This window comes from Chiloscyllium punctatum, chromosome 48 (genome assembly GCF_047496795.1).
Source record: "Chiloscyllium punctatum isolate Juve2018m chromosome 48, sChiPun1.3, whole genome shotgun sequence".
Classification (NCBI taxonomy): Eukaryota; Metazoa; Chordata; class Chondrichthyes; order Orectolobiformes; family Hemiscylliidae; genus Chiloscyllium; species Chiloscyllium punctatum.
Genome location: NC_092786.1, coordinates 60,948,698 through 60,970,405, shown reverse-complemented (window position 1 = coordinate 60,970,405; position 21,708 = coordinate 60,948,698). Strand labels below are relative to the sequence as shown.

At 43.9% G+C, this 21,708-nt stretch overlaps 1 protein-coding gene across 2 annotated transcripts in view; it reads left to right on the top strand.

The window, feature by feature from the left end:
* The window catches only part of pde8a (phosphodiesterase 8A), a 131,845-nt gene extending 110,369 nt beyond the window's left edge, over window positions 1-21,476 (top strand). For both annotated transcript variants that reach the window (XM_072565413.1, XM_072565414.1), the window contains exons 18-22: window positions 1,691-1,908; window positions 4,214-4,352; window positions 7,387-7,551; window positions 15,747-15,876; window positions 20,731-21,476. In XM_072565413.1, the coding sequence (XP_072421514.1) occupies window positions 1,691-1,908; window positions 4,214-4,352; window positions 7,387-7,551; window positions 15,747-15,876; window positions 20,731-20,837 (759 nt within the window). In that variant the 3' untranslated portion in view covers window positions 20,838-21,476. The remainder of the gene's footprint in view (window positions 1-1,690; window positions 1,909-4,213; window positions 4,353-7,386; window positions 7,552-15,746; window positions 15,877-20,730) is intronic.
* Window positions 21,477-21,708: the final 232 nt, after the last annotated feature.

Here is a 21,708-nt window from a genome sequence, read left to right as displayed (position 1 = left end):
TCTGAATTTGTGAAAGTAGGTAGTTAAATTAATCTTTTGTAATTGGCTATTTAAATAATAGAAGTTATTAGCTTTTGTCGGTTTCTCATAGGCTTTGTTGTGTATAAGAGAAGATTCCCCAGGAACAGAAATTGTAAAGTTTTTAAGGATTGTATTGTTAAACATGATGCTTCCGGGTGTATGACCAGAGAGTGGTACCGTAGATGTCATATATTTTCCCAGAATGTAATGATGATATTGTGCTATAATAAAAATACTCTCATATTAATCTGTGTCAAATCTTTCTTCTACTGATTAACATGTAACCACTGTCATCAATAAGGGTTATCACTTTGAATGATTTCAGAATTTGAATTAAATAGTTAGTTGACAAAAGCCCTTTGCTGCCTGAAATGTCAACTCTCCCTACTCCTTGGATGCTGTGCTTATCCAGCCCCACACTCTCGACACTAATCTCCAGCATCTGCAGTCCTAACTTTCGCCTAGTTATTTGGAAAGTCAGCATTCATTACCCATTCTCGCTGCCTTCAGCAGCTGATGATGGATCTTCTAAAGCACTACAGTTCCTGTGGTGATTATGCTCTTAATGGTGTTCAGAAGTTGTGCAACAGAAAATGACTGCAGAGGAACATAATGCTCTGTTTCTCTTTCCACAGATCTTCGAGTACTGCTGAGATTCTCTAGGACTTTGTTTAAAACAGCATTAGTTGAATCACAGCTTGAATGCTGTATACAGTTCTAGTCTGCTCTTCCAGCACCACTAATCCAGTATTTGATTTTCAGCATCTGCAGTCATTGTTTTTACCTACATGACAAGAAAGTTGATTGTGCTAGAGATGGGAGATTTGCAGGATATTGCCAGGATTGGAAATATCAGTTATGCGAAAGATCAGTTAGGCTGGAGTTGTTTCCTTGTAACAGGGTAATTTAATTGAGTTTGTAAAATTGAAGAGCCTAAGTAGAGTACGTGGCGACCACCAATTCAACTTCAAAGAAAAATAAAATATCAAAGAGCATATATTTAAAGAAGTTGATACAAGGATCAGAGAGGAGCTGGTGACACATTTTCCCACCCAGAGGGTGCTGACAGTCTAGAATCTGCCACCTGAAAAAGCTTAGAGAGACAAACTCTCAACACCTTGAAAATAAGGAATGGGAGTAGGAGTTAGCTGTTTGACCCTTTTGAGCCTGTTCTGCTCACTCAGTAAGATCATGACTGATCTGATTGTGGCCCTCATACCACTTTCCCGGCTGTCTTAAAAGTATTTGAGTGTATACACGAAGAACCGTGTCATGCAAGGCAATAGACTTAGCACGGGAGCACCGAATGAGCTTGTAGCTGGTCTTTGTCTGGCACAGACACAGTAGATTGACTGATCTTGCATATTGTAAAATTCCTATCATTCTAAGTATACTAACTAAATGCTGTGCAAAATGCTTTTGAGATTTTAGTGTCATGGTTCTTGAATTCCTGTATAATTATCCTGTGTTTTAGCTTGTCCCAACTCCTCACTTCTCCTGTGATCGTTCTATCAGCCTATGCTGTATGTCAGGAACATGAGTGAGAGTCCTGCATTAACTGCCTTCACCCAGTTCTGAAATCAATCTGCTTTGTCATTTAAATTTCATGTTACTGTCCAGCTGTGTGTGTTTTCAGACTGTGTTTTAAACATTCTTTCTGTCTATTCAGCAAAGTTTGGACCGGACTGATGAGGTGGCAGCTCTCATTGCAGCCACAGTACATGATGTTGATCACCCTGGCAGAACAAACTCGTTCCTGTGCAATGCAGGCAGTGAGTTGGCACTCCTTTACAATGACACAGCTGTGCTGGAGAGTCACCATGCAGCACTGGCATTTCAGTTGACCACACGGGACGATAAATGTAACATTTTCAAGAACATGGAGAGGTAATAAATCTGAGAACTGTTCAGATTGAACCCTGTTATTGGTTATAATTAAAGATTTGCTCTGCTATCTTCAGTAGAAAACGGTCCTGAGATAAAAACTTGCTAGTTGTTTGCAGTGTAAACTAGTGCAAACTATTTCCAAGATCACATTTTTAATCTGATAACATTTTAAAAACTAAATTTGAAGAACCAAGGGCATCATCAGTGAGCTGTTCCTTTGATAACCTGAATTTGTACCTGTTGCTTTGGTCTAGTGTAGCCCAATATGAGTACCACCCTTGTGATCACTGTGTTTGAGTTGCCATCATGTCCAACTTTCGCACTTTATCTTGGCAACATAAGGATGCATGAAAAGTGATTGTAGCTCCCACTGATAAATATCAGTTGAAGAAGAAATATTGTATTTGTATAGAGTCTTTCATAACTGTGGGATGTGTTTTTTGAAGTATGGTCACTATTTTAATTTGAAAAATTTGACTGTCCATTGGTGCTCAGTCAGCATAAGCAAAGTGAGATAAATGAACAGACTGTTTTGTGATGTTGGTTGAAATATCTATACAGTAAACCAATTTCACTGATGTATTGAATGGTTAAAAAATCAGAGGATACAGAGGTACAGTTCTCAAAAAAAAAAACTTGCCCTCTTTTATTAGCAGGGTATACTTGGGAAGAAGTAACATAATTGTACAGGAAGCCTGTGCTTATAATGCAGTGAAGTCCAACTTCCGACTGCATGCTAGTCACAAGACTTGACTTGTTTCGCAGTCTTATTGAATAAATCCTGCCTGAGGTAACAAGGGAAAATGGAGAGGCTTCACAGTGAAAAGGATTCTGGAAAGAGCAAAGAAGTCTTTTAGATAAGGGTCTATAGCACTAAATTCATAATTCGGTTTGAATTTCATAATCTTATGAAAGTGTCACAGAATTGTCTTGTTTGGGAGATACAACTGTTAGCCTCGTGCAGTAACAATGTATTTTCTATGATTAAGACATATGGGCACTGAGAATTACCTTGCATAGGTGACCCATAGTATACATAGTTTGATGAGATAATGTGGAGGAGGTTACAGCTTGGATCTGGTCTACATTTAACTGAGACTTGAGGAAGGAGTTTACATTATTAATTGGGTTACTTTGATTACTTTGATAGATTAATCTCAATAGTGTAGAGTATCAAGGCTTTTTATTGAATATTTGTGGTGTTTGTAGTGAGACCAAGACAGGCCATCCAGCTTTGTGCAGCTAGGATTCTCCAATAGAGAAACAAGCTCCTGCACTGTCAGTTGTAGATTTGGAACCAATGCACAAGGGGAAGTGTAGTGGCATTGTTGCTCCTTACTAGAAGGGTGTCAGAAAGTCTAGACCAATGTTCACTGTGAGGCCAGAAATTTGAACCAGGCTCGTCTGCTGAGTACAAGTTAAATCTCTAGTAACCTGAAGGAAAGGTCTAAATGAGTAAAATTATATAACCCTATACAATATAATCAGATAAAACATTTCTTATCTATTGCTGTTATTGTGCCATGTACATACTTTCATCGAGTTACAAGAATTTGTTCACCTTCCATCTGCCCGAAACCTGCCCAGTCCTCCTGTTCAATGCTGCAGCAGAGGAGTCACTGAGGCTGTTGTCTGAGGCTGCTGAGTTTCCAGAGTTGAGAAACTGTCACAAGTTGAGAATGTTTTGGCTGAATTGCCAGATTCTTGTAGTTAGTATTTCATACCCCAAACTTCAGGCTACTCATGCTTTAAATTTCCTTACAGTATGGATCTGGTAAAGCTAATTAATGGTACTTTGTTTTCTTGTTGCAATGAGATTTTTTTTTCCTTGTATATTAAGTGGAACTTTCCAGTGATTTATTTTAAGATCTAGATGGAGACATGGTTTTACTTTGGATGTTGCTGCTGATGTGATCATTAATACTACACTGGCTGACCACCCTACCTGTATCCCGCATCTAGTTTAGCACATTCAAAACTATTCTGTTCATATCTCAACTTACCTGTTAGGCTTGTGCTTGTTGACCTACATTTTCACCTGGTCTGCCAACAACTCAATGTTAAATTTCTCTGTGTATTCCTTGCATGGCCTTACCTTCCCATCTCTGTGCCTTCAGCCCAAATTCTGAAGTCCTTTTCATGAACCTCTGATCTCCTGTTTTAAAAAGCTGCTTACAGCCAGACTTCTGGCCATCTGTCCTATTCTCTCAGTGTCTAATTATGTTTCTTGGGGACATTTTCTTATATTAGAGGTATTGTATAAATGCAAGTTACTGTTGAATTGCAAATGAACTCTCTTAACCAGGAATGAATATCGGACACTCCGACAAGCTATTATAGATATGGTCCTTGCGACAGAGATGACAAAACACTTTGAACATGTCAACAAGTTTGTAAACAGCATCAACAAACCTTTGGCTGGACTGGAGGATAACAGCTCTGGGGTAAGAATGGAGAGACCTTCTGTAATGCACGATTGCTTAGGATAGGATCAAAATATGACATGCAACAATGCAGTCATTCACACCCTAAGATATTTATAGCATTTTGAATCTTAACATCATACAAAGTAAAGATCAAGATTGCTAGGTTGGTTTCAGCAACAACCAGTGAGAATTCCAGTTATAAACTGAAATGTTTATACTTCAAGGAATATTTAATGGTTGATGAGAGTCACTGTATGTGCTTTTGATGATGCATGGTAGAGCAGGCGAATGGAAGGAAGTGTATATGTGTAGGGGCAGGTATGGAGACTGAAATGCACATTCATGGAACAGTGCATGAGGAAGGAAAAGGTTGAGGAAGCCTTATGCATTGGCTGGCTGATCATTGAACCCTGTCTTTCATATTAACCAGATCTTGTTGTCCAGTGGCTCGAAAGTGGCAGCAACAGCCAGAATTCTGCTGTTACTTGAACTTCCACAGGGTCTGCATGACACATTGAAGTAGTAAGGCTCTTAATTAATGTGGCAGTTCCATGGTGCCCACCAGTGCTAACCTTGCCTCTCCCCACTCAGTACCTTTGTGGCCTTTAATTGTTTCTTAGCCTGTTATTTTGTACAGTGTTTTTGCTCAATTTGCCCTTCAGCAAAACAATTACTTTTATTGACTGGGTCACCTTGGGAATGCAATTCTTTCTATGCCCATCTTTGCTACATATCTGCCCTTGGAGACTTATCCCATGTCAAATTTGCTGATTGTTCAGTTTTCTGAGGCAGATTTTGATTTGTTTGATTATGCAGAATCTACAAAATTAATTCTATCATCAGTACAGGCCTTGGTTTGGGATTGAAACCGTCGTACTTTGGTCTGAGGTATTGATTGGCTGAAGCTGGTAGCCACGTGCCAATGGGCTGATTACATTTTGTAAAATACAGGAGTTGACTCTCATAGTCTCTACTTGCACCATTCACTCACCCCACCCTACTCAACCCGCCCTCCCTCTATGCCTTCCTCGCTGATTAGTTTATTACTCCCCACCCAAAACAAAAACAGCAATGATTTTTGGGTTACATGAATGTCTACTACAAATGGGGGAACTGACATAGCCTCCCTGCTCTTGCATTCAGTTTCCCTCACAATAAAATGATGTCCTGTTAGCTTTCCTCATTACTTGCTGTCCTTGATTACTAACCTGCAATTAATGTACGAGGACACCCAGATCTCTCTGCATCTCTGAGCTCTACAACCTCTCCCCGTTTGAATAATATGATTTTATATTCTTTCTGCCCAAATGGACACTTGCCCACATTGTACATCATTTGACAGATCTTTGCCGGCTGACTTGTCAATATCCCTTTGAAGCTGCTTATGTACTCTTCACAATTTATTTTCTTGCCTGTTTTTGTCATTTGCAAATTTAGCTGCCATACGTTCTGTCCCTTCATTCCAATTATTTCATAAGATCATTGATCTGTACAATAAAATAAGACCATGTGACCCTTCAAGACCAATAAAAACCACCCTAAATTTACACAAGTCCCATTTTCCAGCACTAGCCATAGCCTTGAATATTATGAGATTTTAAGTGCTCAGCTAAGTACTCTTTAAACATTGAGATTTCCTGTCTCAATTACCCTCCCAGGTGGTGCATTCCAGATTTCACTACTCTCTGGATGAAAACATGACTCAACAAATCCCCTCTGAACCTGCTGCCTTGTTTATTGACTCTTCAGTTAAAGGGAATATTTTTATAAAATGTAATGAGCTGCAGCCCCAGCGCCAACATTACTCATGACATCCTTCCCACTTGGAAAAGTCTTACTTATTCCTACTTTCTAACTCTTGTTCACCAGCCAATTTTCTATCCACTCCAATGCTTTACTCCTCACGTGTTGAGCTTCTGCATAATCTTTGTCGTCTTATTAAATGCCTTCTGAAAATTTAAGCATAATACATTGACTTTCCCCTTTATCAATGGCACCACCTACTGCTTAGATTTTTTTTAATCATCCTGTTCAGAGATGTTATTACAGAACCTGGACCTTCTGGCTCAGGGATAAGGGTACCACAAGAACGCTGAGTTTTTTCTTCAAAGAACTCTAATGAATTAGTTAAGTATGATTTCTCTTTGACAAACCATCTGATTAACGTATCAGTGTGCCCTTACAGTGTCTTGAATAATAGCTTCTAGCATTGTCCATTTATTGATGTGTGGACCCACTCCCACCTCACCCCAAAGAAACATTGTGTGCATTCATTCTGTCAAAACCTTTCCAGAATTTTGATTACAGAAGCCTAGGTCTCTCTACCTTTTCTGAGAAAAGTGAGCTGCACCCTTTCAATCCTTTCCTGATTTGTTTGCCCACACATTCCTGCTCCCATTCTTCACTATCCCTCAAGCCTCCCCAGTAGCTCCATGTCATTTTTATAATGTCTCACCATGGTTCAAAATAGATTCTACTCAACTTCCCGACTTTGTAATGCAATTCTCTCGAAGTGAAATGACTGCTTGGTTGCTTTTTATGTGGCCTTACATACATAAGGTGCAACTTCTGTTGGTGATATTGCAATCAGATCATATTGCAATGTTAATTTAGTGCATTGAGGTTTTTGCAATAACTGTCTCTTATTATGGCTTCATGCTGGTATATTCCATGCACTATCAAAAGTACAGAAACTAACCCATGAGTTTCCAAAACCATTGAAAGTATCAGTTGTGTTTGTCCAACCCCCACCTTCCACCTGGATTATGAGCTGTGGAATTCACCTCTCTGCTAATTGGCCAGCCATCTCCCAAATTGCACAAAGAAGTGAATCTTAAGTGCCAGGATCCCCAGTGTGCTTGCTTTCAGGAAGGTGGGTGACAAGGTGTCGTGTATACATTCTTTGGTTGTCATTTAACAGTAAGATTTCAGATTTGTAGCTCTGCTCCTATCTCTGTTTCAGATACTATTTCAGCAACTAGTAGAGGTGTATTAGAGTATAACATAAGGTCAGTGATGTTCCTTCAGTGTCTTTTCACTGTTTTCATTGCAGAATGGTGGCAATGAAGATTCATGTAATACCATCCTCACATCTCCTGAAAATCGAACTCTGATCAAACGTATGTTAATAAAATGTGCAGATATCTCCAATCCCTGCCGACCCCTGGATCTCTGTATTGAGTGGGCTGCACGTATTTCAGAGGAGTATTTTGCTCAGGTGAGGCTGAATGTTTAATTTACTTCCTCTTGCTGTCCTTAACAGTTGATTGTATTGAAGTCTGGTAAATTGAAAACAGTTGTTTGATATTTCAGAACTTGTGCTTTGCTGAAAAGAGAGACATTTTATCGAAGCCTTTCATCTTGTTTAATCTCATCAGGATAATTCTCAAGAAATACCAATGTAAAGGGAAAACAAGATTTGTCCTGACAAGAGGAAAGTGCTGATTGGTTAGCATGTGGACTCTGGTAGAAGGGATGACATGAACATTGCCCAATGTTGGGTGATGACTGACAGTTAACTTGTCAAGCTCTGTTTAAATTTAAACTGGACAGGTTCTCACATGAGTGAAGTTATTGCACTGAGGAAGGAACCAGGGAGTGGCTTTTGCTTATTTAAAGTTGAACTAGATGCAATGTAGGGACCTGTTCTTTCTCTACAAAGAATAGGGCCCTGTGTTAATATATGTAACAGACCTGAAAATGTGTTGCTGGAAAAGCGCAGCAGGTCAGGCAGCATCCAAGGAGCAGGAGAATCGACGTTTTGGGCATAAGCCTGAAGGAGGGCTCATGCCTGAAACGTTGATTCTCCTGCTCCTTGGATGCTACCTGACCTGCTGCGCTTTTCCAGCAACATATTTTCAGCTCTGATCTCCAGCATCTGCAGTCCTCACTTTCTCCTTAATATATGTAACACTCAGTCCAATCAAGTGCCATACATTCAGCCCCTGGGTGATCTTGGTTTGAACAACAAATAAAACGAGCTGTTTCACTGTCCTACTACGCGTTAGACCATAAGATGTAGAAGGAAGAATAGGCCATTCGGCCGATTGGGTCTACTCTGCCATTCAATAAGATCATCCTCAACTCCACGTTCCTGCCTTATCCCTATAACCCATGATTTGCTTACTGACTAAAACTGTCCATGTCAACCTTGAATATACGTAACAAGTCAGTCTCCACTACCTTCAGTAGTAAAGAATACCACAGATTCACTGTCCTCAGACATCTGCCTTAAATGGGGGACCCCTTACTCTGACGTTATGCCCTCTGATTCTAGACCGTCACGCAAGTGTAAACAATGTCTAAGTACCCACCCTGTCAAGTCCCTAATCTTGTATGTTTCAATAAGGTCGCCTCTCTGTCTTCTAAACTATAATATGTAGAAACTCAACCCCTCCATATTAGGCAATCCCTCCATATCCTTCTCTGCCTCTGATACCAATATATCTTTCCCTATGTTGTGGCCATAATGGAAGCATGGGTTTCACAGGGGCAGAAATGGTTGCTAGATGTTCCAGGGTTTAGAATATTTAAAAAGTAACAGGGAGAGTGGGAAAAGAGGAGGAGGTATAGTATTGCTAATCAGAGCGTTTGTAATGTTTATTAATGACTTGGAAGAGGGAGTCGAAGGGTGGGTCAGTAAATTTGCAGACGATACAAAGATTGGTGGAGTTGTGGATAGTGAAGAGGGCTGTTGTCGGCTGCAAAGGGACTTAGATATGATGCAGAGCTGGGCTGAGGAGTGGCAGATGGAGTTCAACCCTGTCAAGTGTGAGGTTGTCCATTTTGGAAGGACAAATAAGAATGCGGAATACAGGGTTAACGGTAGGGTTCTTAGTAAGGTGGAGGAGCAGATGGATCTTGGGGTCTATGTTCATAGATCTTTGAAAGTTGCCACTCAGGTGGATAGAGCTTGTAAGAAGGCCTATGGTGTATTAGCGTTCATTAGCAGAGGGATTGAATTCAAGAGTCGTGAGGTGATGTTGCAGCTGTACAGGACCTTGGTAAGGCCACATTTGGAGTACTGTGTGCAGTTCTGGTCGCCTCAATTTAGGAAAGATGTGGAAGCTTTGGAGAGGGTGCAGAGGAGATTTACCAGGATGTAGCCTGGAATGGAGAATAGGTCGTACGAGGATAGGTTGAGAGTGCGAGGCCTTTTCTCATTGGAACGGCAAAGGATGAGGGGCGACTTGATAGAGGTTTATAAGATGATCAGGGGAATAGATAGAGAAGACAGTCAGACGCTTTTTCCTCGGGTACAGCAGTGTGTTACAAGGGGACATAAATTTAAGGTGAAGGGTGGAAGGTATAGGGGGGGGATGTCAGGGGGTAGCTTCTTTACCCAGAGAGTGGTGGGGGTATGGAATGCACTGCCTGTGGGATTGGCAGAGTCAGAATCATTGATGACCTTTAAGCGGCAATTGGATAGGTACATGGATAGGTGCTTAAGCTAAGACAAATGTTCGGCACAATATCGTGGGCCGAAGGGCCTGTTCTGTGCTGTATTGTTCTATGTTCTATAGAGTGCATCACAGCTACAGAAATGAAGGTTGTCGAGGAAGATTTGTCTCCTAAGTCAGTATGGGTGGAAGTTAGGAACAGCAAGGGAGCGGCCACCTCATTGGGGGTTTTCTATAGACCCCCTAATTGCAGTAGAGAGATTTGAATAACTGATAGGCCATCAGATTTTGGAAAATGCAGATGTAGCAGGGTTGTTGTTATTGGTGACTTCTACTTTCCCAATATCGACTGGAACCTCCCAAGTGCAGATGGTTTGGATGGAGCTGTTTTTGTCAGGTGTGTTCAGGAGGGTTTCCTTACTCAGTATGTAGATAGACCAATAAAGGGACAGGCCATTTTGGATTTGGTGCTCTGCAATGAGGCAGGACAGGTGTCAAATTTTGCAGTGGGAGATCTCTTTGGTGACGGTGACCACAACAGCCTCACATTTAGCATAGCCTTGGAGTGGGAAAGAAGCAGTTACCGAAGGAAGATATTTAATTGGGGAAAAGGAAATTATGACACTATCCGACAGGGATTAGGAAGTACAGACTGTTAGCAATTGTTCCACAGAAAGGGCACAGCAGACATGTGGAGACTATTAAAGGAGCAGTTGTTGCGAGTGATGCACAAATTTGTTCCTGTGAGACTGCTAAGAAGTGGTAAAATTAAGGAGCCTTGGATGACGAAAACAGGAGATTCTTGTCAAAAGGAAGAAAGCAGCTTACATAAGTTGGAAGAAACAGGGATCTAGCACAGCTTTAGAGGATTGCAGGCTTGCTAGAAAGGAGCACAGAAATGGACTGAGGAGAGCCAAGAGGGGGCACGACAAAGGCTTGGCAAGAAGGATTAGGAAGAACCCAAAGGCATTTTACTCATACGTGAGGAATAAGAATGAATAGAGAGAAGGTAGGGCCAGTCAGGGATAGCATAGGGAACTTGTACGTGGAGTCTGAGCAGGTAAGGAAAGCCCTAACTGGGTTTTTTGCTTCAGTTTTCACTAAGGAAAGGGACCTTCTTGTGAATGAGAACTTCGAGGAGCTGAGATAAAGGCTTGACCAGATCGAGATTGATGAAGTTGATGTGTTGGAATTTTTGGCAAACATTAAGATTGATAAGTCCCCAGGGCCAGACCAGATTTATCCGAGGCTGCTCCAGGAAGCGACAAAGGAGATTGCTAAGCCGCTGGCAAAGATCTTTGCTTCGTCACTTTCCACAGGAGTCGTACCGGAGGATTGGAGGGAGGTGAATGTTGTTCCTCTTTTCAAGAAGGGGAATAGGGAAATCCCTGGCAGTTACAGATCAGTCAGTCTTACGTCTGTGGTCAGCAAAGTTTTGGAAAGAGTTCTGAGGAGTAGGATTTACAACTATTTGGCAAAGCACAGTGTGATTAAAGGCAGTCAGCATGGCTTCATGAGGGGCAGGTCATGTCTAAATAATCTTATTGAATTCTTTGAGGGAGTGACAAGACAGGTCGAAGGTCGAGCAGTGGATGTGGTGTATGTGGACCACTTGATAGGGTTCCCCATGGTAGGCTCATTCATAAAGTCAGGAAGTATGGGATTCAGGGAGATTTGGCTCTGGATTCAGAACTGGTTGGCTGACAGAAGGCAGAGAGTGGTTGTAGATGGAAAGTATTCTGCCTGGAGGTCAGTGTTGAGTGGTGTCCCTCAGGACTCTGTTCTTGGGCCTCTGCTCTTTGTAGTTTTTATAAATGACTTTGGTGAGGAGGTTGAGGGTTGGGTTAGTAAATTCGTAAAATTGACAAAGGTTGGAGGTGCCGTCGATAGTATAGAGGGCTACTGTAGGCTGCAGCGTGACATAGACAGGATGCAGAGCTGGGCTGAGAAATGGCAGATGGAGTTCAACCTGGATAAATGTGAAGTGATGCATTTTGAAAGGTCGAACTCGAATGCTGAATATAGGAATAAAGACAGGATTCTTGGCAGTGTGGAGGAACAGAGGGATCTTTGGTGTTCAAGTATATAGATCCCTCAAAGTTGCCACCCAAGTGAATAGGGTTGTTAAGAAAGCATATGGTGTTTTGGCTTTCATTAACAGGGGGATGGTGTTTAAGATCCGTGAGGTTTTGTGACAGCTCTACAAGTCCCTAATAAGGCCACACTTGGAATATTGTGTTCAGTTCTGGTCGCCTTAATATAGGAAAGATACAGAGGCTTTGGAGAGGGTGCAAAGAAGGTTAACCAGGATGCTGCCTGGACTGGGAAGGCTCCTCTTATGAAGAAAGGTTGACTAAGCTTGGACCTTTCTCTCTGGAGAGGAGGAGGAAGAGAGGAGACCTGATCGAGGTATACAAGGTAATGAGAGGCATGGATAGAGTCAATAGCCAGAGACATTGACTGGAACAAGGGGTTATAGTTTTAAGATATTGGGAGGAAGGTATAAAGGGGACGTCAGAGGTAGGTTCTTTACGCAGAGAGTTGTGAATGCCTGGAATGCGTTACCAGTGGTGGTGGTGGAAGCAGAGTCATTAGGGACATTTAAGCGACTGCTGGACATGTACATGGAGAGCAGTGAGTTGAGGGGTGCGTAGGTTAAGTTATTTTATTTTACATTAAGATTAATCCTTGGCACAACATTGTGGGCTGAATGGTCTGTTCTATGCTGTACAGTTCTATGCTCTAAATCAGAGCCCAGAACGGTTCACCGTATCCCAGATGTAGTCTGACTGGCACCATGTCCAGATTTAGCAAGACTTCATTATTTTAATACTCCGTTCCCCCATTCCCTTTGATACAAACACCATCTCACCGTTTGCCTTCTCCATTTCCTGCTAGGCTAGGGTATTAGCTTTTCTAATTCATGTGCAAGAATCCACAGATCCCTCTCTTCTGTAGCTTTCTCTACTATTTCCTAATTTAAATATGTCATCTCTATAATAGAGTCATAGCAGACCCTTCGGTCCAACCCGTCCATGCCGACCAGATATCCCAACCCAATCTAGTCCCACCTGCCAGCACCGGCCCATATCCCTCCAAACCCTTCCTATTCACATGCCCATCTAGATGTCTTTTTAATGTTGCAACTGTACCAGCCTCCACCACTACTTCTGGCAGCTCATTCCATGCACGTCCCTCTGTTGCCCCTTCTTCCTGCCGAAGTGCATAATCTCACATTTTCCCACATTATAATCCATTTGTTACTTTTTTTTGTCCTCCTGCTTAATCTGTCCATGACCCTTTCAGATTCTTTGTGCCATCTTCACCACTTGCCTACCTATTTTTATATAATCTGTAAACTTGGGAACAGTAAGTTGACTTCTAACATCTAAGTCATTGATATAATAAAAAATTGTAACCTTAACACTGATCCCTGTGACACTTACTAATTGTACGTAACCATCCCGAAAATGGCCCCTTTATTCCAACTCTTCTATTTTTTCCAATCCCCCCTCCATGCTAATGTTCGGCCCCCACTGCCATGGGCTCTTATCCTAAGTAGCCTATAGTGTGGTACTTTATTCAGTGCTTTTTGGAAATTCAAATATGTTGCAAATCTGGTTCCCCTTTCTGTCCTAGTTGCTACCTCCCCAGTATAAATAATAAACTTGTCCAGTATGATTTCCCCTTCATGAAGCCATGCTGCCTGCTTGATCTGAAGTATTTCTAATTGCCCTGCCAATGCATCCTTTACATTAGACACAATAGTTTTCCATTGACATTTGTTAAGCTAACCGACTGACAATTACCTGTTTATTTTTCCTCCTATCTTTTTGACTAAGAATGTTACATCGGCAACTTTCCAATGCTCTGGTATGTTTCCATAATGTAAGGATTGTTGGAAGATTATTACAAGTGCATTTGCTAACTCAGTTCATGCTTCCTTTAAAATCCCCATATGCAATCTGCAACATTTAAGAGGCATCTGGATGGGTATATGAATAAGAAGGGTTTGGAGAGATGTGCTGGCGGTTGGGATATATGGTTGATATGGATGATTGGACCGAAGGGTCTGTATACATGCTGTACATCTCTGACTCTATAACCCATCAGGTCCATGGAACTGTATTGGCCTTTAGCCCTCATTAGTTTGCCTTGTACTTTTTTGTCTACTGATTTAGTCTCGCGCTCACTCTCATGCTCTCGTACACTCTCCCACTCCCCCACCCTATCCTGTCTCCCTCCTCTTCTCCCCTAATTTTCCTCACTGCTCACCCCATCTCCCTTCTTACCCCTGTGCCCCCATCTCTCACCCCTATCCCCACACCCCCAGGCATGCCATGATTATTCAGAGTCAAGCTATCTCAGTTTAAACTTATTTCAGTTGGTTTAAATGTGTGCAAAAGAGGTAAATTCCACGAGTGAGGTGAGTCAGTACTCTTTAATATCAAGAGTGTGGTGCTGGTAGATGAAGGTGAGAGAGAAGGTGATAGGTCAGAGAGGAGGGTGGAGTGGATAGATGGAAAAAGTGATGGACAGGTCAAGAGGACAGTGTCGAGTTGGAGGCTTCGAACTGGGATAATGTAGGGGGAGGGGAAATGTGAGGAAACTGGTGAAATCCACATTGATCCCGTGTGGTTGCAGGGTCCCAAGGTGGAATATGAGGCGTTCTTCCTCCAGCCAAAGGGTTTGGTGAGGGAGGAGGCCCAGGACTTGCATGTTCTTGGTGTAGTGGGAGGGGGAGTTGAAGTGTTCAGCTGCAGGTGGTGGGGTTGGTTGGTGCAGGTGTCCCAGAGATGTTCTCTGAAGCGATCTGCAAGTTGGCGTCCTGCCTCCCTGATGTGGAGACCACACCAGGTGGAATGTATACAGTAGATGACATTGGTGGAGGTACAGGTAAATTTCTGATGGATGTGGAAGGATGCTTGGGGGGCCTTGGATATGGTATGAGTACAGGTTTTGCACTTCCTGCGGTGGCAGGGGAAGATGCCGGGAATGCTGGTGGGGAGGTGTGGATCTGTCCATTTGCGGAGGAAATGGTCTCTCCGGAATGCTGATAGGGGTGGGGAGGGAAATATATCTCTGGTGGAGGGGTCCGTTTGTAGATGGCGTAAGTGGCTCTGATCTCCAGCATTTGCAGTCCTCATTTCTCCCTTTAACATCAAGGCTACATTTTAAGGAGTCAGAGCAAAACTGAAGTCAGTTGGAATCAGGGTAAAACTCCTCACTGTTTGGAATTGTTGGAGGTCGTACATGTCCATTCGTAAGATGGTTGTTGTTGGAAGCCACTCGTCTCAGCTCCAGGATATCTCTGCAAGAGTTCCTCAGGGTAATTTCCTAGGCCCAATCATCTTTAGCTGCTTCAATGATTCCCCACCGCAATAAGGTCAGAATTGGGAATGTTCACTGATGATTGCACAATGATCAGCATCATTCACAACTCCTCAGTTACTGAAGCAGTTCGTGTTCGAATGCAACAAGACACTGATGATATCTAGGCTTGGGCTGACAAATGGCACGTAACATTTGTGCCACAAATTCCAGGCAGTTATCATTTCCAAGAAGGGTTAATCTAACCACCATACAGCTGACAGTCAGTGACGTTACCATCACTGAAACCCTCACTATCAACATCTTGAGGGTTATTGACTAGAACCCAAACTGGATTTGGCATACAAATACAGTGGCTGCAAGAGCAGGGCAGAGTCTAGGGATCTCAACTCCCTGTTCATGTTCCAGGGTGTTAGATAGTCAATCCAGGTGTCTGCTCGAACTTTGGCATGGCTCGTAACCACTTTATCGCTTCCCTGTCCTGATATTCCTTAGTTGAACTCCATTGAGGTATAACGTGTTGTAAATAGAAACCTGGAGGGCAGGACCCACGTTTTCCCAAAGTGAGCTGATTTCATGAGCATGATGATGTCACCATGTTTGTGTTTTGCATTATTTGATATGTGGGATGTTATTAAGCTTAGCTGAGTTCCTTTAACCTTTAATTCTGTCTCTTTAACAGACTGATGAGGAGAAACGACAAGGGTTACCTGTGGTAATGCCTGTGTTTGACAGAAATACTTGCAGCATCCCCAAGTCACAAATCTCCTTCATTGATTACTTTGTTACGGATATGTTTGATGCCTGGGATGGTAAGTGTTTTATTTCTCCCTAACACCCCCATTCTCCCATCAAAACGTAACATGTTATCATTTGACGTGCAGAACCTAAAAGTGTTATTACAATACATTAAATTAATGCTGCTCTATGATCATGCGGGTGGCACAGTGGCTCAGTGGTTAGCCTCACAGCGCATGGGACCTGGGTTCGATTCCAGCCTTGGGTGACTGACTGTGTGGAGTTTGCACGTTCTCCCCATGTCTGCGTAGGTTTCCTCCCACAGTCCAAAGATGTGCAGGTCAGGTGAATTGGCCATGCTAAATTGTGCATAGAGTTAGGTGCATTAGTCAGAGGGAAATGGGTCTGGGTCGGTAACTCTTCAGAGGGTCGGTGTGGACTAGTTGGGCCAAAGGGCCTGTTTCCACACTGTAGGGAATCTAATCTGATCTAATTGTATTGATTCTCTGTAGTATTTTGAGTCTGTTGCACGTTCTTTTGAAATCTTATTTCTCCAATTTTCCAGTTTTTAGTTACTCTAACTCCTCTTCTGAAAGTGTTTGTTGTTCCTCTTTGCACAGACCACAGATTAATCTTAAGGCTCTAAAGGCAGAGCTGCAAAGACTATTAGGTGATGCAAGGTAAAAACAATAACTGCAGATGCTGAAAACCAAATTCTGGATTAGTGGTGCTGGAAGTGCACAGCAGTTCAGGCAGCATCCAACGAGCAGCGAAATCGACGTTTCGGGCAAAAGCCCTTCACCAGGAATAAAGGCAGTGAGCCTGAAGTGTGGAGAGATAAGCTAGAGGAGGGTGGGGGTGGGGAGAGAGTAGCATAGAGTACAATGGGTGAGTGGGGGAGGAGATGAAGGTGATAGGTCAGGGAGGAGAGGGTGGAGTGGATAGGTCGAAAAGCAGATAGGCAGGTCGGACAAGTCAAGGAGACAGTGCTGAGCTGGAAGTATGAAACTAGGATGAGGTGGGGGGAAGGGGAAATGAGGAAGCTGTTGACGTCCACATTGATGCCCTGGGGTTGAAGTGTTCTGAGGCGGAAGATGAGGCGTTCTTCCTCCAGGCGTCTGGTGGTGAGGGTGCGGCGGTGAAGGAGGCCCAGGACCTCCATGTCCTCGGCAGAGTGGGAGGGGGAGTTGAAATGTTGGGCCACGGGGCGGTTTGGCTGATTGGTGCGGATGTCTCGGTGTTGTTCCCTAAAGCTATCTGCTAGGAGGAGCCCAGTCTCCCCAATGTAGAGGATACCACATCAGGAGCAACGGATACAATAAATGATATTAGTGGATGTGCAGGTAAAACTTTGATGGATGTAGAAGGCTCCTTTAGGGCCTTGGATAGAGGTGAGGGAGGAGGTGTGGGCACAGGTTTTACAGTTCCTGCGGTGGCAGGGGAAAGTGCCAGGATGGGAGGGTGGGTCGTAGGGGGGGGTGTGGACCTGACCAGGTAGTCACGGAGGGAACGGTCTTTGCGGAAGGCGGAAAGGGGTGGGGAGGGAAATATATCCCTGATGGTGGGGTCTTTTTGGAGGTGGCGGAAATGTCGGCGGATGATTTGGTTTATGCGAAGGTTTGTAGGGTGGAAGGTGAGCACCAGGGGCGTTCTGTCCTTGTTACGGTTGGAGGGGTAGGGTCTGAGGGCGGAGGTGCGGGATGTGGACGAGATGCGTTGGAGGGCATCTTTAACCACGTGGGAAGGGAAATTGCGGTCTCTAAAGAAGGAGGCCATCTGGTGTGATCTGTGTTGGAACTGGTCCTCCTGGGAGCAGATACGGCAGAGGCGGAGAAATTGGGAATACGGGATGGCATTTTTGCAAGAGGTAGGGTGGGAAGAGGTTTAATCCAGGTAGCTGTTGGAGTCGGTGGGTTTGTAAAAAATGTCAGTGTCAAGTCGGTCGTCACTAATGGAGATGGAGAGGTCCAGGAAGGGGAGCGAGGTGTCAGAGAGGTGCCCATGGCTACGCTTTTGGTCTGGAGGAAGTGGGAGGATTCAAAGGAGAAATTGTTAAGGGTGAGGACCAGTTCGGCCAAACAAATGAGAGTGTCAGTGGAAGGGTACTATTGGGGATGTTGGGAGAGGAAAAAACGGAGGACTTGGAGGCCCTGGTCATGGCGGATGGAGGTGTAGAGGGATTGGATATCCATGGTGAAGATGAGGCGTTGGGGGGCGGGGAAACGGAAGTCTTGGAGGAGGTGGAGGGTGTGGGTGGTGTCTCGAACGTATGTGGGGAGTTTCTGGACTAGGGGGGATAGGACAGTGTCGAGGTAGGTAGAGATGAGTTCAGTGGGGCAGGAGCATGCTGAGACAATGGGTCGGCCAGGGTGGTCAGGCTTGTGGATCTTGGGAAGGAGGTAGAACCGGGCAGTGCGGGGTTCCCGGACTATGAGGTTGGAAGCTATGGGTGGGAATCTCCTGAGGTGATGAGGTTCTATATGGTCTGGGAGATGATGGTTTGGTGATTGGGGGGGGTGGGGTCATGGTCGAGGGGGCAGTAGGAAGAGGTGTCCTCGAGTTGACGTTTGGCTTCAGCGGTGTAGAGGTCAGTGCGCCAGACTACCACTGCGCCCCCTTTATCCGCTGGCTTGATGGTGAGGTTGGGATTAGAGCAGAGGGATTGGAGGGCTGCGCGGTGAGAGGTTGGAGTGGGGGAGGGAGGTCGACAGGTTGAGGCGGTTAATGTCCCGGCGGCAGTTGGAAATGAAGAGGTCGAGGGCAGGTAATAGGCCAGCGCGGGGTGTCCAGGTGGATGCAGTGTGTTGGAGGTGGGCGAAGGGGTCCTCGGAAGGTGGGCGGGAGTCCTGATTGTGAAAGTAAGCTCGGAGGCGGAGGCGACGGAAGAATTGTTCGACATCACGGCGTGTATTAAATTCATTGATGCATGGACGGAGGGGGGTGAAGGTGAGTCCTTTGCTGAGGACTGATTGTTCGTCCTCAGTGAGTGGGAGGTCTGGAGGGATGGTGAAAACTCGGCAGGGCCGGGAGCTGGGATTTGGTGTGGGTGTGGAGCTGGGAGTGGGGTCGGAGCCAGTACCTGGAGTGGGTGTGATGGTGGGGGGAATGGGGGTGGAGGCATGAGGAGGGGTAATGTTCCCCTTGGGGTTTTGGGGGGTGGGGATAGTGACAGTGGGGTCTGTGGGGGGCACGTCAGCAGAATGCAGGTGAGTGGCGCTGGTGTGGGCGGAAGTGGTGGTGACCACGGCAATAGGGGTGGCGGAGGTCACTGAGCATGTGGCATCAGTGATGATGTGAAGGGCAGAAGTGATGTCACGTGTGATGCATGTGGAATTGAGAGGGCCGGAAGTGGCTGTGGGAGTGGCCGTGACGGGGGCGGAAGTGACATCACTCGGCGTGGGGGTGGAAGCTGCATGGCTAACAGTGTTTCCGAGGCCAGGGGAATCTTCTGGAATGTTTGAGGAGCGCTAGTTATGGAGGTGGGTGGATAAAAGTTTGTTGTACTTACAGTTTTTGATGTTTGAGATGGAATTGAAATACTGTTTGTTGAGAGTATGAATTCTCCTGAGGATGTAGTACAGAGTTGGTCCTTTGCAATTCTGAGAGAGTGTGGCCCTCAGCTGAGGCAGGGCTGACTGTAGAGAGGTTAGGTGACGGCGCATTGCTGCAAGCGTGGAGCGGAGGATCTTGAAGGAGAACCATTGCTGGTGTTTTTGAATCTGTAGTCTGTACTGTTTGTCCTGTTCGGGTCCGAACTCTGCTGGTTTAAAGGTGGTCCGGAGTCCGTGTGGGATGAGTTGGTTACAGAGGCAGGCACTGAGGAAGCAAATGTGACTGTGGTACAGAGTTTGTTTCACGACATGGTTGAAGAGCTTCAGGGCAGAGGAAATGACCTGGGAGTTGCAGTGGGAGAGGGACTCCCTGAGATTCTTGTTGAGAGAGGAGGAAAACTTCTTCAAGGCAGGCATCCTTGCAAGAGGGTTCGCAGTAGGGTTAAAATCAACGAGGTAAAAACAATAATTGCTGAAAACCAAATTCTGGATTAGTGGTGCTGGAAGAGCACAGCAGTTCAGGCAGCAGGAGTTCAGGAGCTTCGAAATTGACGTTTCGGGCACTTAACCATTGGGAGTAATGCTAAATCTGACAAAGGAAACTGGTTGTTGTACTCTTCATTTGTCAACTGAATCAATTCTGAAGCACAAGTCATATGATGTACAGTTTCAACCCAATAATTGCTCTGTCATCCTGTGGACACCTCCCCTTTCTCTCTGTCTATTGTTAAAACACTCGCTGCATTTCACAGAAGGAAGCCACTTGACTCGACCAGTCTACGCACCACACATGCTTCCTCCCACCTTCATCTAACCCTATCAGTCAGTTTGTGCATTACAGTTTCTCAAATGAGATAGATGACTAGATAATGTATTTCAGGGACGTTTATTTTATTAACAGGAAAGGTACAGGCCATTCAACCTTACTAAATTCATGCCAGGATCTATGCTCAGCACAAATCTCCTTGTTTAATTTCACCTTAATGCCATCGTTATATCCATATAATCTTTTCTCCCTTGCACCTCCCTATGAATACGCCCACACTGTTCACCTGAATCATTCCCCATTATGATTTGATCCACATTCTATGAGTAAATAAGTCTGGATTAGACTTGAGTGATTTTCATATTTATAGTCCCGAGTTTTAGATTCCTTCCCTGTTGAAAGGCTGAATTTCCTACCTTTTCTTTGTTACTATAATTCTACCTATCCCATTCAAAAGTTAAAGTTCTCTCAGTTCACGTCCCAGCTTTCTCTCGCTCTTCCCTACCTCCTCCCCTCTTTCTGTCTGTCTCCTCTCTAGTAGCCCTAGTTTTGTTAAATCTTTATTAATTCTTTGATATGAGTCTTAACGTGTTTTTAAAATTTGATTGTAGTGTTTGCTGACCTGCCCAACTTGATCCAGTACTTAGCGATGAACTTCAAATATTGGAAATGTCTGGATGAACAGAAGCTGCATTCTCTCCGTCCTCCTGAGCCGTGAATGGGTCAGATATGTTATCAGGGTCAGATGTTATCAGACTCATTGCCATTTGTACAAGTCCTGCTCTGTTTGCCATTGGATTTCTTCAAAACGAAGCAGTCGAGCATGACATCCTAAGGAAAATATGGGAGCAGGATGCTTTGCTGGGATTTGGCTGTCTGCTTCTGGAATTTTTTACACTGGATTGATACTGTGCAATCCTGTTCCAGTGTAAAGGTCCCAGCAGGACTGATGAGGAAAAATAATTTATATGTGATCTTCACGATCAGCTGCTGCAGAACACCATTGCACATTTTTAAAAACTCAGTCTAATAGTGTATCTGCTTTCTTTGTGTTGGAACTGTATTGAGTATCTGTACTTTTATCATGGAACAGTTTGTGTCAGAGATTTATCTTGTCACCTGCACAGAGACCCCACAAATCCAATCTGTGCCACCAAAAAAATGCAAGACATGAAGGAAACCTCAGCATTTAGTGAAATGTATCTTGTTTATTTTTCAGATCTATTCAAAAAAGCACTCCCTCCTCCCTGAGCACTACTGATTCTGGTTTATACGTTTGAAGAAAAAAATATATATATGTGAATCTAGGTGCAAATGTTTAAAACAAAAGCTTTTCAAACACGATCATTAACTATTATGATTTAGATGATCTGTTTATTTATTTTAGATGTTTAATATTTTCTATGAATTTATATAAATACTAAAAACAACCAAAGCCAACTTTCGAATAAGAACATAAATTGACTTGATTCAGATGTGATGCTGTATAGACCTTTTTATTTTCATAATACAAATACAGAACCTTCTAGAACAAACTTTTTCATTGCACTATATGGATAAAAGTATCTGTTTAGTTGTATGTTAATGGA